The sequence below is a fragment of the Ammodytes marinus genome, assembly GCF_949987685.1.
Source record: "Ammodytes marinus genome assembly, chromosome: 5".
NCBI classification, from domain to species: domain Eukaryota; kingdom Metazoa; phylum Chordata; class Actinopteri; order Uranoscopiformes; family Ammodytidae; genus Ammodytes; species Ammodytes marinus.
In genome coordinates this window covers 2,310,465-2,325,464 of record NC_137234.1, presented here as the reverse complement: position 1 = coordinate 2,325,464, position 15,000 = coordinate 2,310,465, and the positions used below count along the sequence as shown (strand labels likewise).

General features: G+C 40.4%; 2 protein-coding genes across 5 annotated transcripts in view; both read left to right on the top strand.

The window, feature by feature from the left end:
- The window catches only part of dus2 (dihydrouridine synthase 2), a 172,299-nt gene that overhangs the window by 6,942 nt on the left and 150,357 nt on the right, over positions 1-15,000 (top strand). For 2 of the 3 annotated variants that reach the window (XM_080027852.1, XM_080027853.1), the window contains exons 8-16: positions 200-265; positions 875-945; positions 1,424-1,510; positions 2,377-2,545; positions 3,580-3,701; positions 4,600-4,740; positions 5,934-6,021; positions 6,426-6,499; positions 6,836-9,210. In XM_080027852.1, the coding sequence (XP_079883978.1) occupies positions 200-265; positions 875-945; positions 1,424-1,510; positions 2,377-2,545; positions 3,580-3,701; positions 4,600-4,740; positions 5,934-6,021; positions 6,426-6,499; positions 6,836-7,088 (1,071 nt within the window). In that variant the 3' untranslated portion in view covers positions 7,089-9,210. Of the gene's footprint in view, positions 1-199; positions 266-874; positions 946-1,423; positions 1,511-2,376; positions 2,546-3,579; positions 3,702-4,599; positions 4,741-5,933; positions 6,022-6,425; positions 6,500-6,835; positions 9,211-15,000 lie in introns of those variants that run through there. The other variant, XR_013844878.1, reaches the window with a different exon arrangement.
- The window catches only part of nfatc3b (nuclear factor of activated T cells 3b), a 41,323-nt gene continuing 37,950 nt past the window's right edge, over positions 11,628-15,000 (top strand). For both annotated transcript variants that reach the window (XM_080027845.1, XM_080027844.1), the window contains exon 1: positions 11,628-12,022. In XM_080027845.1, coding sequence (XP_079883971.1) covers positions 11,947-12,022 — 76 coding nt within the window. In that variant the 5' untranslated portion in view covers positions 11,628-11,946. The remainder of the gene's footprint in view (positions 12,023-15,000) is intronic.

Genomic DNA, 15,000 nt, shown 5'->3' with positions numbered 1-15,000 from the left:
CACACACACATACATTAACACACACACACACACACACACACACACGCACACAAATCCTTCGCACAGTTTGATAAATGAGTCCCCAGGAGTCTCTGATAAACTGTATGAAGTGGATTTCTGATTGAAAATAACACGATGTTCTTCTATATTTTACTTCATTTCATATTGTTAAATTATTTCATGAACCTGTTCCCCGTAGATCCTAAAGAAACTGGTCTCAGGCGTCTCCATCCCCGTCACCTGTAAAATCAGAATCCTGCCGTCGGTAAGAAGATTCTATTCTCAGTTTTTTTATAAACTTGTGGTCAGTTATTTATATTATTTAAATATGTAATTTACTTGTTTTTTTTCCTAGAATATTTGGTGTAAATGATTGAAATTCATGTATAATTCTTAACTTAGAAGTGCAGTGTGTAATATGACATCATCAAGAAAGTTCTACAAAGTTCTAGAATGCAACGCTCCCTGGGTAACCCCAACCCTTTAGAATAATAACAGAAGCTACAGTGGCCTTCAAGGACAAGAACAATTCTAAATTTTAAACAATGCACCTGATGACATTCAAACTATGACACTTTCAAGATGGCGGCACTAGGTCTTGGTCCAAAATATGGAGAAATATGGACATATATGAGACCCTTTCTAAGGGAAAAAATAATAATAAAAAAAAAAATTCAGCTATTATGCACTAAATTAAATGTACTTATGGATATTAGAATTACTTTCTACAAAATCTGCTAGGAAATAAAACCCCTTCCAGCGCACAGTACAGACAGGTAGTGGATCATGAGGAGATATTCACTGATTTAGACAAAATTATTTCCCATTTTATTTTATATATTTTTTCACGTGTGTTCTTCTTCGTTGGTTTCAGTTGGAGGACACGGTGAGTTTGGTTCAGAGGATCGAGAAAACTGGAGTGGCTGCAGTCGCTGTTCACGGCAGGTAAAAAGCTGATACAGAAGTGTGTGTGTGTGTGTGTAAAAAAAAAAAGTGAGTATGTGTCTCTGTCTCTGTCTCTCTCTCTCTCTCTTCCTGTGTCTGTCTCTCTCTGTGTGTGTGTGTGTGTGAGAGTGTGTCTCTCTCTCTCTCCCGCTCTCTCTCTCTCCCTGTGTGTGTCTCTGTCTGTCTGTCTGTGTTTATATAGTAACATGTGTGAGTGTGTGTGTCTCTCTCTCTCTCTCCCTGTGCGTGTGTGTGTCTCTCTCTCTCCCTGTCTGTGTGTCTGTCTGTCTGTCTGTCTGTCTGTCTGTCTGTCTGTCTGTCTGTCTCTCTGTCTGTCTGTCTGTCTGTCTGTCTCTCTGTCTGTCTGTCTGTCTGTCTGTGTGTCTGTCTCTCTCTCTTTTTGTCTGTCTGTCTGTCTGTCTGTCTGTCTGTCTGTCTGTCTGTGTTTCTATAGTAACATATTTTTCTTGTTGTGTAGGATGAAGGAGGAGCGTCCCCGTCACCCTCTTCACTGTGATTACATCCAGGCCGTCGCTAAGGCCGTATCCATCCCCGTCATCGCCAAGTAGGAATACAATATGTACAGCATATAGGCCTACTGTGCATATACAAATTTGGCAATATCTAACTGATTATGCATACATTTAAAGGGACAGTGTGTAACATTTTAAGTAATTTATTAGCTAAAATCAATATCCTCATTCATAAATATGTCCTCATTGGTGTAAAATCACCTCTGCCAATAATCTGAATTATCCTCCTGAGCGGAGAATTACAAATATTAATATTACATTTTGTACATTGAGCGGGCAAGTCTTATGGAGGCATCCATGTTTTTGGAATGTCATCAGGTGCATTGTTTAAAATTTAGAATTGTTCTTGTCCTTGAAGGCCACTGTAGCTTCTGTTATTATTCTAAAGGGTTGGGGTTACCCAGGGAGTGTTGCATTCTAGAACTTTGTAGAACTTTCTTGATGATGTCATATTACACACTGCACCTTTAAGTATTTATCTATTTAAAAAACATAAATCTAGATGTCAGAAAAAGCCAGAGTTAAAATATTTATTTTCAAAACATATTATTGTGTGAAGTTTTTACAGGACAGATTTTGCATACAACCTTTTTTCATTTTAGAAAATATAAAAAGATAATACCATGTACATGTCTTAAAAATGCATTTTCTGCACATTTCATTGAAGAAAATGTCTCATAAATCAGACAATGAACAACACATGAACAAATCCTTCTGTAATAACCTTCAGAATAGTGCTGAGAATGATTATGGAAAGTTTAGTTGATGTAAGTGCTTTAGAAGTTGAGTTTTTTTGCTTCAGAGTAACTCTTAAATGTGTGTGTGTGTGTGTGTGTGTGTCTGTGTCTGTGTGTGTCTGTGTCTGTGTCTGTGTCTGTGTGTGCGTGCGTGTGTCTAGCGGAGGCTCTTTGGACCTGGTGAAGACCCACACAGACATAGAAGTCTTCAGGAAGGCGACTGGCTGTGCGTCGGCCATGTTGGCTCGAGCTGCGATGTACAACCCCTCAGTATTCTGTGCCCAGGGCCCTCTGCCGCTAGAGACCGTCATGGAGGAGTACCTCAAATATGTGAGATTATATTTTATTATTTATTTTTATTTAATTTTTAATTACTTTCTAATTATTTTTTTAGATTATTTTTTCATTATTTAATTTAGATTTTTTTTTAATGTTTAAAAAAAAACTTTTATTGTTTTTTATTTATTTAAAGGTGCTGTAAGCGGAATGGTTCTTTTAGCTAACTTCCTGTCAGTGACTGCAGTTAGCGGTCCCCTCGCTCGTCCCTACGTCACCACATTAATGCACTGCGGTCAAGCAGTGAGTTATCCAGCATTATCTCAGATCCATAAGTGTGATAAAACATGATAAAAACCATCAAAACAGACATTGGGAAGGATTTTTACCTGCCCCGCCATTGTAGGCGCATACACATTCACCCATGTGTCGCTCTGGCGTGCACCGGCAGTGAGACCATGGAGTGAGACGGTTGTCGGTTTGTAGCGTTCTCTCTTGTGATTGGATAAAAATTTTGTGATCCTCCAATAAGTTTATTTGCCGATTACATGCAGAGCAGCTGACTGAGAGATTGGCTTTATGAAACGCGCACATTATGTAAGTGATCACTGTATGAATAAAGAGCGATTTTACACTTATATTAACATAAATAAACCGCTTACTTCACCTTTTAAGTTTAGTTGATTCTCATCATCATATCATTGAGAAATAATTCTCAATGATATGATGTGTGTGTGTGTGTGTGTGTGTGTGTGTGCCCATTATATACTTTATGGCAATGGAGGACGCTTCGAATGGAGGACCCCAAATAAGCTGCTGAAAGCTTTTCTTATAGAACCAAATAACGTTTAATGAAAAATTATGTAAAAAATGTATTTAAAAAAATTCTTCCTGTCACAACAAATATTTCTTTTAATGAAATGAATGCCTTTTGCTATTGTACTTAATACTTTCCTTCTGCTCTGTGTGTGTGTGTGTGTGTCTGTCTGTCTGTCTGTCTGTCTGTCTGTCTGTCTGTCTGTCTGTCTGTCTGTCTGTCTGTCTGTCTGTCTGTCTGTCTGTCTGTCTGTCTGTCTGTCTGTCTGTAGGCGATCCGGTACGAGAACAATGCCTTCAACACTAAGTACTGTCTGTGTCAGATGCTCCGAGACAAAGTGGAATCTCCTCTGGGCAAACAACTGCAGGGCGCACAGACCACCGCTGAAATAAGGTACTAGATCATAACTCACTCACTCACTCACTCACTCACTCACTCACTCACTCACTCACTCACTCACTCACTCACTCACTCACTCACTCACTCACTCACTCACTCACAGAGACACTCACTCACACTCTCACTCACTCACTCACTCACTCACTCACTCACTCACTCACTCACTCACTCACTCACTCACTCACTCACTCACTCACTCACTCACTCACTCACACACTCACTCACACACTCTCACTCACTCACTCAGACCACCCCTGAGATAAGGTACTGGATCATATTTTTCTAACAGTAGTTATGGGGCCTTTTTCTCTTTATTAGACAGTGTGTAGAGAGAGAGATGAAATGTGTCAGAGAGGGGAATGACATGCAGAGAACGACCCGGGCTGGATTCTAACCCGGGTCTGCTGTGAAGAGGACAGACAGACAGACAGACAGACAGACAGACAGACAGACAGACAGACAGACAGACAGGGGAATGACATGCAGAGAACGACCCGGGTCTGCTGCTGTGAAGAGGACTGAGACTCTATGGAGGGGGGTGGGGGGGGGAGGGGTCTAACCACTACAGCACGAGCGAAACCCGCGAAATGCTAGATTAGTTTAGTTTATGGTCATGAAATTCCTAGCTTTAGATTTATGAAAGAAAAAAGAAAAACAGTCCTGGAAATGGTTTGGAATTCACTGAATGTTCTGGAAACTTTTCACTAGTGTTACAAACATGTGCTAGTACATACACACACTTTAGTTCAGTTTGGTTTATCTGACTCCAGGAGATTTCAAAAAGCTGTTTTCGTGTGTTCTTTTCTTTAAGAGTAGCTAGCCACAGGCCCGTTTACAGAGCTGCGAGCTAAGAGTTTACTGAAATGTTGTTTGTGTATTCTCTGTGTTGCAGTGCAGCGTACGGTTTGCAGGATTTCTTCAGACAGACCTCAGATCAGCTGCAGAGTCGCAGAGACGCGCTGCAGACCGACAGCCAATCACAGCAGCCCGTCACCGAGGGCGACCTGACCACCATGCCAGTCAAGTTTCACCGGTCAGTCATCAGCCACAGCAGTCGTTGTGCGTTTCCATGGCAACACCAGATTGGATTAAGACATATACCGAACTAGACACTCGAACGGACCGCGTCACTTGTCTGAGTATAGTATGGCCCTTCAGTAATCGGATAAATGTCCGATGCATGGCTGTCTCCACTATGCTAGGTGGCGCTGTAGCCCTTTCAACCATGCTTTCAACAAGTGGTTTTAGAGCCACGTCCGGTTCTCTTCCGGCAATATTTTTTATATGTATATATATTTATATATATAAATTATTATATATATATTTAAATATTTATATATATAAATATAGTTGTCTCCTTCCACTTCCTTGTGAAATCCTCCGCAGGGATTCTCGAGCAAGCGCAGAACGAGAACTCCGATATGCGATATCCGATCCCTGTATACATGCAGAGAGAATGCCGACTATGAACGAGTTATCTAGGTGTTCTTATCCGACTTCTCTTGTCCGTTAATGTGCCGATTTGTGTGCGAAGTAGATCGGATAAAGGTGTTTACATGCAGTTTACAAGTCCTGTTGAAGTCTTATTCCTTTATTTACCCGATTATGAGTCTGCATGTAAACGCACTGACTGTTATAATTATCATTCCCCCATTTCAAGTCACAACTCAAAACACTAGAATATGTTTGTAAACCAAACTGTGGGCCCTGCTGCGGTAAACAACAACAACAGTGAAACAGTAACTTTTCAGGAAGCTTTCTAACTTCAAACAGTGTTCCAGGGATCTACATTTTCCCTGTGAGGAGAGTGTGTTTATTCAGTTATGAGAATAAACTTTAGAAAATGTTTCACTTCTCTGACACACCCACAAGTTACACACTGCACCTTTAAAAGTATTGAACTGTCTTTACAAAGGTCCTTACACATTTTGACGTCACACAGGGGACCTATAATACTGTTGAAAAACCATGAAAATTAGCATTTTGTCTAATAGGTGAACTTTAGGTTTGATGATGTAACTGTGTGTGTGTGTGTGTGTGTGTGTGTGTGTGTGTGTGTGTGTGTGTGTGTGTGTGTGTGTGTGTGTGTGTGTGTGTGTGTGTGTGTGTGTGTGTGTGTGTGTGTGTGTGTGTGTGTGTGTGTGTGTGTGTGTGTGTGTGTGTGTGTGTGTGTGTGTGTGTGTGTGTGTGTGTGTGTGTGTGTGTGTGCGTGTGTGTGTTTTGCAGGAGAGAGTACACTCCTCACATTTCTCCTAAGATGTTCCTGTTGGAATGGGGCCGCAAGGAGAAACTGGATCAGCCCGTCTATGAAACGGTGAGGAAATATAAAACTGTATTAAAGAAGCCTCGAGGGACTTTCAGTGTGTGTTAACTCTAGCGCCCCCCTTTGGACAAAAGCTAGTAGTGTTTTTACTACGCCAGCTGTTGTTCCTGGGTGAGCGTATACCCATGACAAAGGCATTAAGAAAAACTGTGTGTGTGTGTGTGTGTGTGTGTTTGTGTGTGTGTGTGTGAATATAGAAATTCTAATTTGCTTACTATATAAATCGCTATTTGGTGTCATGCATGACTGTATTAACAATGGATTGGTGTGTGTGTGTGTGTGTGTGTGTGTGTGTGTGTGTGTGTGTGTGTGTCTGTCTGTCTCTTTCTGTGTGTCTGTGCGTGTGCGTGTGCGTGTGTGTGTGTGTGTGTGTGTGTGTGTGTGTGTGTTTACAGGTTCAGCGTTCTCAGGATCGAGCCTTTCAGTCCACACTCACTTTAGCGGAGAAGAAATACAGATCTACACTGTGGTCAGTCACACACTCACTCACTCACTCACTCACTCACTCACTCACTCACTCACTCACTCACTCACTCACTCACTCACTCACTCACTCACTCACTCACTCACTCACTCACTCACTCACTCACTCACTCACTCACTCACTCACTCATCCACTGCTTTCACGTGTCATAAACTTATCATATTTTTTTTAAGGGAGAAGTCTAAAAAGTCTATTGAACACACACACACACACACACACACACACACACACACACTCTTATGCACATTCATGAACTTACACACCCTCAATTTAAACTGCTTTCATGTAACTACATATATATATATATATATTTTTTTTCAGGGAGAAATCCAAAAAGTCAGCTGAACAAGCGGCGGCCATTGTTTGCCTGCGTGTGCACGGTGTCCCTGAAGGCCTCATCGGAGAGGAAGACTCCGGTCTCATCTGTAAGAGGAAGAGGGACGGCAAGACGGACAACGCTGATAACGCTACCAACAACAAACGCCTCGTGACAGAAGCCCATTCAAATAGCAACGGAGACACACACAAACACATAGACATAGACACGCTTGTTTTGGGTGAAGGCAAAAGTTAACGGACATTTAAAATCACTATAAACTAATTTCATGGGTCATTTTGTAACCTTCCCACCAAAATAAATGTATTTTAATTTGGTTTTAAGGTGGAGTCAGTGATTCTGGAGAACGCTTGTTGTCAAAATCACCTTTCGGTCAAAATCTATCAGTGAATATCTCCTCATGATACGCTACCTGTCTGTACTGTGTGTGTGCTGAAAATAAATCTGGTGTTTAGTACACAGCCTAGGCTCTGTAAACGGGCATGTTGTTAGCTATGGTTGGCTATGTTTTTTTTTTACATACCAGTTTACAGAGTCTAGGCTGTGCATTTACACTTGATTTGAATTTCAATGTGCCTCGTGTACAACTGACAAATAAAGATAACTTAACTTAACTTAACTTATTTTTCCAGTGCACACACAGTACAGACAGGTAGCGGATCATGTGGAGATAATTCACTGATTTTGACCAAAAAGTGATTTTGACAACAAGCGTTCTCCAGAATAACTGACTACACCTTTAAATATATCCCTGCGTTCCAAATTACAAACTTTTTCCTGTTGACTATAATGCTCCATACTAAAGCATGCCGGCTTGCAACCTGCAGTATGTTATTGGATGTAGTAGGACGTCCGGGTATTTTTCCGCGTACTTCATTTGAAATCATGTATTGTATTGGGACATCCTAAATCTTTTTCTGGCGTACTACATAGCATGTGAGTATGGCTGAGTTCGTAAAGCCCTACTAACGTCCTACACATTCTAATTTTGACGTCAATTTGAGTATGTTGTGGTTGTGTATGCGAATTTGTGTAGGCGAGAAATGCCCGGATGAGTACTTACTTCCGGGAAGATTTTGGTTGCGTTCCGAATCGCATACTTTCTACTATATAGTATGTAGAAAAAAGATTTAGGATGTCCCGATTCTTGTGGCCAGATTTAGGATGGTTAGAAGTACCCGGATGTCCTACTTCATGCGGCCAACATTGTTAGTGTTGAAAAGTGCATCCTATTTGGGGCGATTCTGACCCACAATCCAGTGCGCACGTGAAGTGACGTAACATCGACGAAGCCTCCATATGAAAACAAACAGGGATGCGACGGATATAAAAGCAAGAGGCAAGATCAAGGCGCAATGTTATGATGAAATAAGAGAGTAAAGTATGTCCCAATAGTATGCCTACTGCATCCTAACTAGATTCTTTTTATCGTCAGATGTAGTATGTAGAATAGAAAAAAGAAAGAGTATGAGATTCGGAACGCAACCATTGTGTATGGATCGACAGGTTACTTTTCCTACTTAAACGCCCCCACAATGCATTGCGTCTTTTTAAAAGACACCGAAAGTTATTTTTTTTTTAATTCTTTATTGCTTCTGTATACTTCAGTGTAAACGGTCCGACGAACCTCGCTTACACAATGGATGGTTAAGTAGACAGTATGTAGTATATACATGTTGAGTATGTAGGAGGGAGGACGTTAGTAGGGCTTTTACAACACAGCCCATGTATTGGGACATCCTACATCTTTTTCTGGTGCACTACATAGCATGGAAGTATGGATATTGGAATGCATGGTATTTTTATTTTAAAAAATGGAACTGAAATACTTGAGGTAAGCCACTAGGAGACAGTGTAACATTACGTTTTCATTTCGACCTCTGTGCCTTTTCAGAACAAGGTTGCGTTCCGAATCTCCTCCTCTTTCTTTTTTCTATTCTACATACTACATCCGACGATAAAAAGAATCTAGTTAGGATGCAGTAGGCATACTATTGGGACATACTTTACTCTCTTATTTCATCATAACATGGCGCCTTGATCTTGCCTCTTGCTTTTATATCCGTCGCATCCCCGTTTGTTTTCATATGGAGGCTTCGTCGATGTGACGTCACTTCACGTGCGCAATGGATTGTGGGTCAGAATCGCCCAAATAGGATGCAGTTTTCAACACTAACAATCTTGGCCGCATGAAGTAGGACATCCGGGTACTTCTAACCATCCAAAATCTTTTTTCTACATACTATATAGTAGAAAGTATGCGATTTGGAACGCAACCCAAGTCTTTTTTCAGTTTTTTTCTTTGGGCTTTGAAGGCATCATGTGTCTGAATAAATGAGCTGAAACTGTAAATTGCATAAAACACTTTTATTTGTTCCGATTTTGTCTTTTTCTTATTTATGGATTATCTATTAACACACACACACACACACACACACACACACGCACACACACACACACACGTACATACATGCACATACACTCACACTCACACACACACATTCAGTCAGACAGACACACACACATACATGCACACACTCACTCACTCACTCACAAAGACAGACAGACACATAGACAGACGCACACACACACAAAACCCATTCTAACTCACTCACTCACACACACACACACACACCTCGCTTGTTATATGCAAAACAAAAAAAACTGATCTGCTTCAGTGGCTTCAAATGAGAGGAAGCCACACTGTAAACAAAAAGTTAAGAACACATATTTTCATACATAACACATTCTCTCTCTCCCTCTCTCTCACTCTCTCTCTCTCTCTTCCTCTCTCTCTCACTCTCTCTCACCCTCTCTCTCACTCTCTCTCTCTTCCTCTCTGTCTCTCGCTCTATCCCTCTCCCTCTCTCTCTCTCTGTCACACACACACATACACACATCCAAATGCAATTATTTTTTACAAGAGGTTGCGGTGAGGATGTTGCAACCAGAAGAGGGCGGTGTTGATCACGACACACACACACACACACACACACACACACACACACACACGCACTTCTTGTCTCGACAACATAAAACTTGTAAAACATAAACAAAAACACATGGTGGGACCAAAACTGTTGCATTCATGCGCTCTGTGTGTGTGAGCCGATAAAATAACTCCGGGGGGGCGACGCCTTTAATTTGAGTTTTTTTCTGATTAGAAAAAAAAAAGTCCTAAACTGAACCTGAGACCCGGAGACGCCCAGCTGTGACGTCAGCACGGGGCTGTTTCATGGTGCCTTCACGGACGCTGGGAGTAAAAGTAAAAACAAACGTTATATAACGCTACAGCCTGTTGAACGATTGAAATGAAGACAAATGGTATATTGAGGAATAAGGAGCAATTAATATGTAGCCTTCATTCCCCACATTTCAAAACGCATCTGTTCATAACTGCCTATTACATTTGATGTCAATTGCTCTGCTTCTTTATGTTTTTTTTTTAATATATTTTTTTGGCATTTCTATGCTTTTATTGATAGTGTAGAGACAGAGTTGAAATGGGGCAGAGAGGGGAGTGACATGCAGAGAACGACTGCGGGCTGGAATCGAACCCGGGTCCGCTGCTGGCCGAGGCCCGTGGTGGTGGGGGGGGGGGGGACGCCCTACCAACTGAGCTTAAGGCGCCCCCTTGTTGTTTTTATTGTTGCTTAATTTTATTTTATATTGCTCACTGCTGCTTTTTATGCGTTTTAAATGTCTGTACGGTGTCCTTGAGTGCCGATCAAGGCGCCTTTCAAATACAATGTTTTATTATTATACAGCCATCCTAAGAACAGCGTTACCAATATTTACATATAAGGAAAACTATTAAAGGGACACTGTGTAACATTTTAAGTAATTAATTAGCTAAAATCAATATCCTCATTCATAAATATGTCCTCATTGGTGTAAAATCACCTCTGCCAATAATCTGAATTATCCTCCTGAGCGGAGAATTACAAATATTAATATTACATCTTCTACATTGAGTAGGCAAGTCATATGGAGGAATCCATGTTTTTGGAATGTCATCAGGTGCATTGTTTAGAATTTAGAATTGTTCTTGTCCTTGAAGGCCACTGTAGCTTCTGTTATTATTCTAAAGGGTTGGGGTTACCCAGGGAGCGTTGCATTCTAGAACTTTGTAGAACTTTCTTGATGATGTCATATTACACACTGCACCTTTAAGGAATATTAAGGACTTTGAGTAGCAGTTTGTTCTCGTTAGTGGACGTTATAATGTCGTCCTGAAGGTATTGGAGAGAAATAAGAAGGTCTTTTAAGCCCCTCTAACTGTAAACCCAAATCCACGAAATACTTCCAATTATGTAATGTGGGGAGTAAGTAAATCATCTATCTATCTATCTATCTATCTATCTATCTATCTATCTATCTATCTATCTATCTATCTATCTATCTATCTATCTATCTATCTATCTATCTATCTATCTATCTATCTATGTAATGTGGGGAGTTAGTTTCATGATAGTAAAGCATCTATCTATCTATCTATCTATCTATCTATCTATCTATCTATCTATCTATCTATCTATCTATCTATCTATCTATCTATCTATCTATCTATCTATCTATCTATCTATCTATCTGTTAATTTTTTAAGCATGAAGAGGGACACATCCTAACTGATTTTTTAGTAATTTATGCAAAAAAATAAAAAAAAATAAAAGTAGCCTGCCTCAAAGTAGCCTATTTCCTATTTCACAGGGGACGTCATTGTTATTTCCGAGTTTCCCTGGTGACCGTGAAGGCATCGTGCGGATCAACCTGGAGGATAGTGACAAACTGCGCCGCTGATCAGAAAACACAGAAAAACTGCGCGTTCACGCTCCGATCGATAATGGGACGTTCGCGTTTCTGTCTCCCTGCGCATGCGCGACTTTATTGATCGTCTCGATGTCGCCTAGTAACTTTTCCAAGTCGACATTTCTGTTGTTGTTTCGAAAACTAGAGTTCTGCGCTCCAGCCGAAATGGAAGTGAGCGAGACGGCAGGTCAGTTGTAGGAAAAAAGACAGACGGGTCGGTTTGAGGGACATTTTTCTTTTCTGTTGTGTTTTGTTTTGGTGCGTTCACGCCAGCCGGGGTCAAGCAATGTCCACGTTGAACTGCGCCGAGGAGTTGGATTTTCGGCTGTTGTTTGAAGACCAAGGCAGGCTGGCTGCGGCAGGTATGTACGTGGCATTTCACTTTAGGGGCGACACGATAGTTACAACATTGCTGTCACCTGGTCGAGGGTATAAAGCTAACGAGAATTAACTGGTGGAAGTGGAGCGCTCTCTGGTCCCTTCAAAATAAAATGTAGAACGATGGGTGGATAGGTGGATGGATGGATGGATAGATAGAGAGATAGAGAGATAGACAGACAGACAGACAGACAGACAGACAGACAGACAGACAGACAGACAGACAGACAGAGACGTTTGGGGAATATCGAAATCGAGTTTGGTTTACAAAAACTAGATAGAAAAAACTAGTTCAAACTACTGTGATCAAATTGACATGTGATAAGACATTTTAAACAAAATAAAAATTAACTCAAATTTCTTTTTAGTTTATTGCGGAAACTAAAACATGCCAAGTTCCTTTCCTCTGGTCACAAAACAAAAAATAAAAATAGTAAATAAATCACAAACATGTAAAAAACAAGATTTAAACCTGCAGTGTGTAGAATTTTGGGTTTTATTTCCTAGCAGATTTTGTAGAAAGTAATTATAATATCCATAAGTACATTTAATTTAGTGCATAATAGCTGAACATTTTTTTTTTAATGATTATTTTTTCCCTTAGAAAGGGTCTCATATATGTCCATATTTCTGCATATTTTGGACCATGGCCTAGTGCCGCCATCTTGAAAGTGTCATAGTTGGAATGTCATCAGGTGCATTGTTTAAAATTTAGAATTGTTCCTGTCCTTGAAGGCCACTGTAGCTTCTGTTATTATTCAAAAGGGGTGGGGTTACCCAGGGAGCGTTGCATTCTAGAACTTTGTAGAACTTTCTTGATGATGTCATATTACACACTGCACCTTTAAATCTGTAAAATATAACACTTTTCACAAGGACTCAATTATAAGAAATGTTACATTTTTGGTTGGACACACATTTGGATTTTCTATTATCCTGGGCTCTTGAATTCGGGTTAATTCCTTATATAACAAGCCAATTGTCATTAAAAAGCTATATGATAAAAGTGAGTCTTAAAGGGTCAGTGTGTAGTTTCAGAGGAGGGGGGGTTGTTTACATTCACAGAGCCTGCAGTTAGTTTACTAAACATATTTTCTCTACATGTAATTCTTAGTATTGAATAATTCTATCATCATAAATCTAATTATTTTGAGGAACCTGGAACCAAACGTAAGACTAGAATATGTTTGTAAACCAAACTGTGGGCCCTGCTGCTGTAAACAACAACAGTGAAACAGTAACTTTTCAGGAAGCTTTCTAACTTCAAACAGTGTTCCAGGGATCTACATTTTCCCTGTGAGGAAAGTTTGTTTATTCAGTTATGAGAATATACCTTAGAACATGTTTCACTTCTCTGACACACACAGAGTTACATACTGCAGCTTTAAGAAGAGCATCACCCATATCATCAATAGGTGATTAGATGGATACGGGAAAAAAACAGTCTTTTCATTATGACTCTAAACATTTCATGTTGATCTTGATGGAGAGATATGTTTGTGTGTGTGTGTGTGTGTGTGTGTGTGTGTGTGTGTGTGTGTGTGTGTGTGTGTCTCTCTCTCTGTATGTGTGTGTGTGTGTGTGTGTGTGTGTGTGTGTGTGTGTGTGTGCATGTGTGTGTGTGTCTCTCTCTCTGTATGTATGTGTGTTTGTGTGTGTGTGTGTGTGTGTGTGTGTATGTGTGTCTTTCTCTGTATGTGTGTGTGTGTGTGTGTGTGTGTAACAGACAGCATGACGCCTGTCTGTCTGTCTGACGGCAGGTTTTACTTCCTGCTTTTCTAACTGCCCTGTGGCACCCAGCTGGCACTGACACTGTAAAAAATTAGTTAGGGAAAGATAGGGAAGCTTTTTTTTTTTTTTTTTTATATTTTTTTTGGTATTTTTATGCTTTATAGGACAGTTTGGAGAGACAACAATCAAAATGGGGTACAGAGGGGAATGACATGCTTATATAGCCGTCTCATCGCTGGTTGTTTTCACTGGGAGGCTCAGTCCATGTGATGTAACTTCTGCTGCAGTGGATTGTGGGTCAGAAGAACCTCCATAAAGCTGCTGGTTTCAACACTAAAAATCACGCCTGGAAGTAGTAGGACATCTGGGTATTTTTCAGCATGCTGACTGAGAATTTCCAAACAATAACAGGTGTGCCTGTCATGCCTTACATGTGCCTTACATTAAAGGTGAAGTAAGCGGTTTATTTATGTTAATATAAGTGTAAAATCTTTATTCATACAGTGATCACTTACATAATGTGCGCGTTTCATAAAGCCGATCTCTCAGTCAGCTGCTCTGCATCTAATCGGCAAATAAACTTATTGTAGTATCCCGAAATTTTTATCCAATCAGAAGAGAGAACGCTACAAACAGACACTCGTCTCACTCATATATACTATATACACTACATGGTCTCACTGCCGGTGCACGCCAGAGCAACAGATGGGTGAATGTGTATGCGCCTTCAATGGCGGAGCAGGTAAAAATCCTTCCCAATGTCTGTTTTGATGGTTTTTATCATGTTTTATCACACTTATGGATCTGAGATGATGCTAGATAACTTGCTGCTTGAAGACCGCAGTGCATTAATGTGGTGCCGTAGGGACGAGCGAGGGGACTGCTAACTGCAGTAACTGACAGGACGTTAGCTAAAAGAACCATTCCGCTTACAGCACCTTTAACATATGAATGAGAAGTTATCTCAACTGAAGATAATGAGTTGGCTCAAATGTAGACAGTTTTCCTTCAAACCTAAAAAAACCCAATATATCCTTAAGTCACTTAAAGGTGCAGTGTGTAATATGACATCATCAAGAAAGTTCTACAAAGTTCTAGAATGCAACGCTCCCTGGGTAACCCCAACCCTTTAGAATAATAACAGAAGATACAGTGGCCTTCAAGGACAAGAACAATTCTAATTTCCAAACAATGCACCTGATGACATTCCAACTATGACACTTTCAAGATG